The 9,606-nt window shown below is 34.5% G+C and overlaps 2 protein-coding genes and 1 long non-coding RNA gene across 12 annotated transcripts; 2 read left to right on the forward strand and 1 right to left on the reverse strand.

Annotated features, from left to right (window-relative positions):
• On the forward strand, window positions 1,345-3,349 carry LOC110268668. Its single transcript, XM_021115290.1, has 2 exons — window positions 1,345-1,474; window positions 2,525-3,349. Exons 1-2 carry the CDS (start codon window positions 1,380-1,382, stop codon window positions 2,925-2,927), a joined length of 498 nt encoding a protein of 165 aa, XP_020970949.1. The 5' UTR covers window positions 1,345-1,379; the 3' UTR covers window positions 2,928-3,349.
• On the forward strand, window positions 1,394-8,747 carry LOC107624285. Of its 10 annotated transcripts, none has more exons than XM_021115287.1 (6): window positions 1,394-1,478; window positions 5,849-5,866; window positions 5,953-6,252; window positions 7,749-7,854; window positions 7,952-8,059; window positions 8,129-8,747. In XM_021115287.1, the coding sequence occupies exons 3-6, from the start codon at window positions 6,107-6,109 to the stop codon at window positions 8,636-8,638; spliced, it is 870 nt and encodes a 289-aa protein (XP_020970946.1). In that variant the 5' UTR covers window positions 1,394-1,478; window positions 5,849-5,866; window positions 5,953-6,106; the 3' UTR covers window positions 8,639-8,747. The 10 variants fall into 10 exon arrangements, with proteins under 10 accessions (XP_020970946.1, XP_020970947.1, XP_020970942.1 ...); XM_021115288.1 differs by having other exon boundaries at window positions 6,065-6,252; XM_021115284.1 differs by lacking the exon at window positions 1,394-1,478 and adding an exon at window positions 3,496-3,614.
• On the reverse strand, window positions 6,609-7,272 carry LOC110268669. Its single transcript, XR_002356959.1, has 2 exons — window positions 7,074-7,272; window positions 6,609-7,012 (listed from the first exon to the last, which is right to left on the reverse strand). It is a non-coding gene; the product is annotated as an uncharacterized LOC110268669 (long non-coding RNA).

The raw sequence follows: 9,606 nt of genomic DNA on the forward strand, positions 1-9,606 counted from the left end.
TTTTAGTTTGAGTAAATAAATACAAATAGTTAATGATTATTTGATGGTTTGTTTATCTTTGTTGGGTCTTTGATTGATTTAGTTTCAACAATGTTTGATAATCAGTAGAGTAGTAAAAAAAAGTAATTCTTTGATTATTAGAGGAATGCTTGAGCTAGAACGAGGTTTATTGTTACTGATTGAATTTTGATTCTGTAATATGCTTTTGAGGATAATAAATGATGATAAGAGATTGAGTATTCTTGAACGTTAAAATTTGTTTTCTTGGTTGATAATGGTATAGGTTTGGGTTGCTAAATTTGATTTCTAGGATTTGGAATATGAGAATTTTAGAGTCAAACTATACTAGAGGTATATCCTGGACCAATAACACTGCTAGATGAGCTATATACATATATTAGGAAGTGATTAAAGAGTTAAACTGGTATTTGCGTGAGTGTTGGTGATTTAATAGCAGGAGTAACTTTAGAAGCCATTTGTTCAATGAGTTCAGCCGTCGATTCCATGCACCGCCACAGTCGGTTACCACCGTCGTTGCTGATTCATCGATGACACTGCTTTCACTCTTTGGTACTATCAGTTTTCTTCTTCCTCCATTTTCAAATTTTATTTTATTTCTTCATTTGTTTCTCGAGAAAAGTTGAAGGAAACCGGTACTATGAAATCTCACTTGTTAGTTGGTGCCTCTTAGAGTGTGGAATTTAACCAAGTAACCAAAATCATTATTTTCTTTGAGATTTATCTGAGTTCTATGCTTTGAGTTTTGTGTCTGTGTTTCTAATTTTGTTTTCTCTCTGTATTTACATTTAACTTTTGAATTCAATACTTTAACTTTTATAAATAAAAAAATTAATTTGATTATCTCTAATTTTATCTTAATTAGTGTTTATTTAAAAATAATTTATAAATTAATAAAAAATAATATTTTAAAAATAATTAATTTAATTTTATCAACTCATACTCACCCCACCCCCTAAACCTAGCCGCCAGCCCTCCCCTTTCCCAAAACACTTGGCCAGTGGAAAGAAAAGAAAGAAAGTAAGAGAAAGCAAACAGAAATAGGAGAAAGAGGAAGAAGAGAATGAGAGGGGGAGGAGGGGAGTACGACGCCGGCAGGCATCACTGCCGCCGCGCTGTCGTGTCACACCCAGAGGAGAGAGGGCGCCGTCGGGCAAGGGCTAAGGAGAGAGAGCGTGTCACGCCTACCATGAGCCTGTTGTCGGAGGAGTCGTCGTCGTGCCCAGCCACCATCATCGCTGCTTAAGCCGCCGGACTGCTGCATGCAAGGAGCTTCCCTTTTCGCCGCCTTCTTGTTGCGCCAGGGGAGAGAGCGCCGTTGAGAGAGGAGACACCGTGACAGAGAAACCACACCGTGAAGGATGAGACCGTTGTCACCGAGGCTCCGCCGCCGCCCAGTCGCTGTTGCCGAAGCCATGATGTCGTCTCTGCGCCAGCAGGAGGAAGCATCCTTTCAGTGTGTAAACCCCGATAACCCTTCCTTTCCCATTTTAATATCAAGTTTCTCATTGTTTTTAATTTTTGGGGACAATTTTTTTTTTTTGTGATTTAAAGATCCTAACTTTGATTTCTACTAAACTTTTTGGCTGCAAGCTCTAATTCATGTCATTCTGAAGAATTAGTTTATTACTGATTATGAGTAGTGAACATTATTAAAGATTATTGAAATGTTATTATTCTGAGTAATAATTTTCTTAGATTTCTCTGTTATGAGTAATTTAGATTATTTGGTTGTACAGTAATTATGAAATTGTTCTTGTTGTTCAGATGTTGTATTCTTTTATTTTATTATGGAACTGTTCTTGTTGTGTTTATTTAGTATTGTGTTTATTTAATTATTCAGTGTTGTGTTTAGCTTGATCTGATATGGCCTAGTGCATCTGTACGTGTAGAAAGTGAGCTATTATCTTGTTGTCAGAGTTTTTCTTTTTCTTCTGTCCTAATTCTGAAGATAGATGATCTGATATTAGCTTTGCACCAAGTGATAAAGAGTTTTTGTTTGAGGGAGGGGGATGATTTATGTAAGACCCAAAACTTTTGAAAAGCCTTATTATGAGTTAATTTCAATTTATTTATTTATTAAAGACTTTATTTTTTATTAAAAGTAATTAAATTAAGTTTTGATAATTAAATTAAAAACTTAAGAATAAGAATTTTATACGATTTAGTTAAATAATTGAGATTTTGGAATTTCATACTTTAATTTTTATAAACAAAGAAAATTAATTATATTATTTTTAATTTAAATTAGAATACATGATTAAATGCTAATCAGTAAGTTGATAATCAAATAATATTTTTCAATGTAATTTTAATGGATTAAATTAGATTTTTAAATGATACTCTATACTCTAATTTAATTAAAATTACCAAATTCTAATTTATCTAAAAATCCCTGATTTCACATTTGCCCCAAATTAAACCATAATCCTAAAATCAAGCACACTAATCCTAACCCCTTCTAACTCAACCCTAGCCGCCTTGTTTTCCTTGTTACTAAACACAGCGGCGGCAATAGGAAAAAGAAAAAAGAGAGAAAGGAAGAAAGAACAGGAGGCATAGGAGAGGGAAAAGAGGAAGGGGGTGTGCCAGCGTTGGTCAACTCCGCCGTCGCCGTTGCCGCGCCCTACCGATCGTTGCTGAGAAGGTCGAACAGAGGGGAGAGAAAGCTAGTGTTGAGAAAGGGAAGGGTCGCCGAGCTAGCACCGTCGCGTCAGCACGGCTGTGCCGCCACGGATGAGGAGAGATGCGTCGGAGGAAGAGAAGGACCGCGGTGGAGAAAGAGAGAGAGCACTCGCGAGGGTGTCGGAGCTACGTTCCGTCGCCGTGCTGTGCGAAGCCACCATTGTGCCTCGAGCCTCGCCGTTGTCATCCTCGGCGCGAGCCCTTACCATCGTCGATGGGGTTGAATCCGCCGCCGGTTTGAGCTGAGGGAAAGGAAACGCGTATAGGAGAGAGAGCAGGGGGCTTCGTGGCAGCTCCACGCGCCGCTCCTGCCGAGCCGCCGCCAATCCTGCCGCCGATCGAAACCCTAGCCATCGCCGTCGAAGACGCCACTGCCGTCAATTAGGATCAAAATTGTTGCTGTGTTCCCAAAGCTATCATGGAAGTGGCTGATTCGGTCCCAATTCCCTCAATTGTTGAGACTGTAAGCTTTAATCATTGTCTTGGTTCCATCATGTTCCTCTGTCTTTCTCCTGTTCTAGCTAAGGAAACCTATGTCTTTGTTTAGTACTGCTACTCTGTTTTCCTGTTTGTTGTTAGGACCATTATGGTGGTGTTGAGGCCATCAGGAAACTGTTAGAGCTGCTGTTGATAAGTTTGATATTGCTACTTCAATTCTGGTTTGCTCTTCTCCTTGATTACGTTCCATTTGCACATTTTATTGTCATTCCCATGCTTGTTTTGATTTAATTCTAGTATATGCCCTGTTTTGAAATTCTCAGGGCTGTGTTCACTTTCGATACCTATTTAATTTGGATTCTCTATTCTGCTGTAACTACCATTATCGTCGTGGAATTGTTGCCGCTGCTGCCATGAAACAAAAAGGGAAGGGAGTTGTCACGTTTAATCTACGCGGGTTCAACTAAATTGAGGTAGGGGTTTATTTTAAATTAAAAATATCCTAGGCTTTGAATACCTGACAAGCTTAGTAAGTTAATGCAAATAGATGGATGTCTGTGTTGAAAATGATTTTCTGTTGTAACTGAAAGGTTAGGTTTGTTGGTTATTGGTTGATTTTTCTAAATGTATGGTAAAATTGATTGAACGCGCTGATTTTGGATTCTAAATAGAAATTGATAATAAATGGTCTTGAATAATGGATTTGAAATTGTTAAACTGAAAAGCTGCTTTTTATTGTGTTGAGGATTGAAAAGAGGGGACCCGTAATGGGTGGCATATTCCGGTTTTTAGGGGAGGTGCTGCCGGAAATTTTCTAAGAAATTTGAAGAAGTTCTAGTTTTGACTTGGTAAATGATTCTGATTTAAGTAATTTTAATAAAAGAAGTATGTTTTGAATATTTTTAAAGATAATTAAAGAGAATTGAATTCTTATAATTTTGTTAATTTGTGGTTTTAAATTTATTTGATTTCTTTTAGCGATGAAATGAGATTTGATTAACTAGTAGAATGCTTTAATATAGTAAACTGAGTATAAGATTAAGGGATTGGGAATAAGAGAGTAAGTTTATAGTTTTTTTAATGAAACTGATCATAACGGTTAAGAGGAAGAAAGTTAATTTAAGAAATATGATGGAGAATGTGTGGTATTGAGTTGGAGGTGAATTTAGTGAGTTGTTTGAGGGTTGTCCTTGAAATTATTAAGGTGGAATTTAGTGACAATTAGGTTGTTTGAGATCTGATGATGATTCTGGTTAATTATAGTGTTGTGGGGTGATGATTGAGGTTGATGACGTTGGTTATGATATTGATGACAAGATTTGTGATGAATGAAACATGATTGAGAATGATGTGGATCTTGATGAATTATGATTGAAATATTCATATGGCTTATTTATTTGAATTATCTGAGATACGAGTTTCTCTGGGTAAAGTACCGTGGCTTGCCACCACGTGTACCAAGTTGAGATTTGATACTCTGTTGACCCTACGACGTAAGTATAACCGGGCACTATATAAATTCCCAGGAATGTTACCCCCATTGAGCAATATTGATTATTTGAGAAAAAGCTATGCATAGACTCTTGGGGATGCACGTCGGGGGACAGTCTAAAGACAATTCAGACTTGTCGGGTTGACTGGATAACCGACAGATCAGACTCATCAGCCATAGGACAAGCATGCATCATATGCATTTGTATGTTTTGATTGAATGTATAGTTGTTTTGGTTTGTCTAACTGCTTAGCCATGTTTATATGCTACTTGTCTTACTTGCTGTACTTGAATCTTATCTGTGATTTTCTTGTTTGTCCTGTATGTGTATGTTCATCTGAGAGACCCTTTTTGGAGGAGATGTGATGAGGGTGGTTTCTTTTGTTTGTGGTAATGAAAGTTGAAGCAGGTGGACTAGGTGTTTCCTGAGTATTCTAATGTATGTATTATATGGATAGGAGTGAGCAAGGTAAGTTAGGTAGGAAGTCACTAGGCACGTCTTTGATCCTTTTGCTTCTTTAAACTATTCATCTTACTGATTTGTAAATTAAAGGGATTTCTTTAAACACCTTTCAAAAATAAGCTTTGTACCAAACTTTTCTAAAAGGTTATTTCAAGGATAAACTGCTTTATGATGAAACTAATTCTATTTGCAAGTATTTCTATGTTTTGATGGTATTCCTTCCCCTACTGAGAACGTGTGGTTTTGTTCTCACCCCAAAATCTTCCACCCTTTCAGTGATACGTTCGAAGACTCAGTTTGAAGCTGCGGACAATTATTGACTTTATCTATGCGTTGTGTTACCATCATAGAGTTCCCTCGCTTGTTGCTTAAGATTTTTATTTTATACAGAGGGATAGGTATTGTACCTGAGTTTTATTTTGACTTACTTGTATAAGATTTATTATTATTAGTAATTATGTAATTATTGTTAATTGGTGATATATGATATATGATTTTTAATGAGTTATAAACAACTTTCTAGCATTTTATTAAAGATTGAAATGCGAGTTCGAACTAAAGGCTCAATATTAAATGGTTAGTAAGGAAAACAGGTTAGTAACGCCTTACTTTTGGTACGATCATAACGTATTGAAGGTTGGGTTGTTACAATTTACATTATTTGTTTACCTGAAAGGACTTTTATATTGCAAACATGGAGAAATTATGCAACCGTTGGTCTGACACAAGTCAATGGTCTTAACTAAATGCAGGAAATTCCCTTTATGTTGGTGAGCTATCTATCTTCTTCCAAGTGCTTTCAGAATATGTTTTAGATCTGTTAGTTTTTGTTGATTCATTTTATTTTTCTCCACAGCATTGAAGTTGAGATGATTTATATGTGAAGTTGATTTTCTTGTCTCTTGCCAATTATTTTGGTTGCTTGAATAATTTGTATTTTATTGGTACTTGACATGCAAAACCACGAGTTGGAGGGCAAAATGATTTTGAGACTACCATAAAAGGGTATTATGATTCAATTCATCATGGAAAAAAGCCTGGTTTGCGAAGGAAAAGAAGGATTAAAGAAGTTGATTCAAATCACTTCCATCCGATTGATTCCCAAGAGGTTTTTGAGAAAGGAGGAGCTGCTTTACTTGGTGTTTGCCGTGGAAAGGTGCATTACAGTTTTACTCACCAAGTTATCAGTTATTTTGAATTGATATATTATCATGCTAAAATTATATAACGTCAATTATGTGCTTGTACTTTACAAGTATTATTGATATATCAGAATACGTAGGGCTTGTATGTGCCTGTGCTTGCATATGAATCTATTTTTCATTTCTTTACCTTTTTCATGAATGTCACACATAATAAGGTTTTTAAATTACTGTTAGCTAACTTATTTGTAAAAGAAGATATACTTTTTGATAAGAAATAGAACAGCAAAAATGAAATGATAGAAATTAATAGCGAAAAATAGAACTAATAGTAACTAACAGAAAAAAGGAATTTTCGAGTGTTTTTTTTAATACAGGTTCATTAGAGGTCTAGTAGGAAACTATCTTTTTATTTTCCGTTGTGTTTTTCATTCTTCGTCCTTCTTATTTCTTATCACTTTCATAGCGCGTTTTGACAATGAAAGAAACTAGACAATTAAAGGTACCTCTAAAATTGTTTATGGTTTTAATTGTATATAGATATATTTATTACATTTTACTTGTGTCACGGTTGAGAAATGACAAATGTCCTATTATTTGGTTTGATAAATTTGGTTGTGTAATTGCTAAGAAATAAGTAATGAATTAGTTGTTTATGATGGAACCGTAGGCGGTGAAAATATCCAAGTTTTAGGGGAGGTTTTGTCAAAATTTTTCTAAAAATTTTGGATAAAAGTTAATGGAAAAAATTATAATTGGTGTTATATCTTGTTTCTAATTTTTTGTTTCGATTTTTCTCGTTTACAGAAGTGCTAAAATGGTGACAACATGCTACCTAAAGGACTCAAGAATATTTTAATTCATAGAGACACTAATCTATGTTAGACTTTTAACTTTTGGTTGAACTTGTGTAAGAAATATAACTTATAGAACTAATCAATGTAGACACTAATGTTATTTTGTTTTAGAACAATTTTAGTTAAATGAAGTATGTTTGAATTATCTATGTTTTTACATATTATATAAATGTTGACTTGCTCAGTAAAGTAGTTAATATATTAGTTAATTAAAAAATTAATTTAGTAAATTATGCATGCAATTTGTATTAAAAAAATATTACAAAATAATATTGTGCTTTTGTAACTAAAGAAAAAAATGTTGCAAAATCAAGTTATATTTTATAACAAAATTTTATGATAGAAAAAATATATTGTTACCAAAAATATTTTGAAGATCAAAATTTGTTATCACTTTTGTAACGAATTTCGATTTTTGTATAAAAAAATTGTTACAAAATATTACTTTGAATTGTAACAATTCCATTTTTTGTTACAAAAACTTTTTGTAACGGGACATACTGCAACGGCCCTTCTTTTGTTACAAATTCCTTTTGTTTCAAAATTTCAGTTTTCTGTAACAAATTTTTTGTTACAAATATTACTTTTTCTTGTAGTGATTAAATTGCCGCAATTCCCCAAAAAACCACCTCTATTTCCTGGTTCCCTTGTAGTGGGTTCAAGCATTGCCGTCTCACAAACAGAACTAGCAGGACAACGGCCAGGTCGTCGAAATATATCGGTAGGCCAGCGACTTTCATGAAGACAAAGGCCAGGCTGGTATGTGACTTGTTTCATTAAGAATTAAGTTAAGTTCGTTTAGTCTCAATATAATGTTATTCTTACTTAACTTAACTTGTGGTTTCAAAATGTATAGTCTAAGTCGTTGGATCATGATGCGACGATGGCAGAGACCTTCAAGTATATTCATACCCTGAAGGAGAACATGGAGAGATTTGCTGATCAGCGGGCCACGGATCATTATGTGAGTAAACATCATGCGATAAAAAGTTTTCAATTAACTGCAACCCTAATCATAAAATGTGTTATGCAGGAGCTCTACACGCAAAGATTGGATCAATCTCAGCCTACTGGAGACGATGGTAATAACTCCGCTGCATCAGTCGTCGATCCTGACATGGTTAGGAACGAGGCTGCATCTGTGCCGTACAAAAATCGCGTTTACGGACTGGGATCATTCTTCGCTGACAACCTCAGCACATCCACATTGAGACATTTATCCTCCTCTGCTACCAGTGGGCTTGTCAATCACGAGTATATCGCCGATTTGAGGGAGCAGGTGCTGCTCCTCACCCAGAGCCTTCACCAACAGGCTCCGCAGCTGCGAGAGTCTGAAGAGAGGTTTCAGGCGATCCTCTCACACATGACAAACACAAATGACCTCAGGCTGGAGTGGAGGCAGGAGATAGAGCAGTTTCAGCGAATGGAACACCACATGGCGCCATACGAATATCAGATGCGCAATGGTAGTAGCGGCACTGCTAGTGGCAGCGACGCTGCTGGAGGCACACAAATATTACCGCCTTGGCCGCCGCCTCAGTAGTAGGACCAGTGGGACGATGACGACGATTATGACAATGACTATCAGGATTTTTATACACTATTTGATTGTATTATATCATCTATTATTTGACTTTTTATTTTATTTGTACACTTGATAATTTGATATATTTGGCTTCTACTATTTAGAATTTGACTACTAATTATGTAAAAAATAAATTTAAATAAAAATTTAGAATTTGACCACTAATTTCATAAAAAAAATAAGTTGATGAACTTGCTGTCGGATTTTCCAAGAAAAAAATCTGACAGTAATAATGCGGGAACAAAATAGTTTGACTTCAAAGTTATTATTAAAAAAAATCCATTAGTAAGTAACATTAAATATTCGTAACATAAAAAACTAATTTTGCCGTTAAATCTGCTGCAAGTTATCAACGGATAATAAAATCTGACGATAAATAGTTATTGATAAAATTTATACTATCATATTAGATTCCATGAAAAATCTAATGATAAATAATTTATGGTAGATTATTTTTGTTTTTCTATTAATAAATTTGATAATACACAACGTTTTTATTGCAATGTATGATATGTATTTCAATTAGTCAAGCAATAGTTTTTGTGAAATAAATTGAGTATTGATAACTGGTTCATTTATCAACATATCTAGTAAATATTCAAAAAAAATTCTTAATTTACTATAGGTAGAGTATTCTGTAATTTTAGAAAAGTCTGATGATGGACACTACCATATTAAAAAAAAAAAAATATTCCAATGAAAAAAGTGGTAGTCTCATCTATACTACAGCTCATATACATTCAAAAATCGTTAATACAACATACATTATATGAAGAGAAACGTTCAATATTTACCATCACTCTCATACATTATCTATAATTAATTATTAATAGTAAACAATTATATGTATTTATTTAACTATGCATGTATCCCAAATTTTTTTCTTAAAAACAATAAAATTATTTTCTGATTCATCATCATCATAG

This window comes from Arachis ipaensis, chromosome B02 (assembly GCF_000816755.2).
Source record: "Arachis ipaensis cultivar K30076 chromosome B02, Araip1.1, whole genome shotgun sequence".
NCBI classification, from domain to species: domain Eukaryota; kingdom Viridiplantae; phylum Streptophyta; class Magnoliopsida; order Fabales; family Fabaceae; genus Arachis; species Arachis ipaensis.

Bases quoted from the DNA above. Each gene is read 5' to 3' on its own strand.
- LOC110268668 (XM_021115290.1), top strand. From the start codon at position 1,380: ATGAGACCGTTGTCACCGAGGCTCCGCCGCCGCCCAGTCGCTGTTGCC. The intron at 1,475-2,524 runs GTGTGTAAACCC...TACTAAACACAG, and splicing joins CAGGAGGAAGCATCCTTTCA to CGGCGGCAATAGGAAAAAGA.
- LOC107624285 (XM_021115287.1), top strand. From the start codon at position 6,107: ATGATTCAATTCATCATGGAAAAAAGCCTGGTTTGCGAAGGAAAAGAA. The intron at 6,253-7,748 runs GTGCATTACAGT...GTTCCCTTGTAG, and splicing joins TTGGTGTTTGCCGTGGAAAG to TGGGTTCAAGCATTGCCGTC. The intron at 8,060-8,128 runs GTGAGTAAACAT...TGTGTTATGCAG, and splicing joins AGCGGGCCACGGATCATTAT to GAGCTCTACACGCAAAGATT.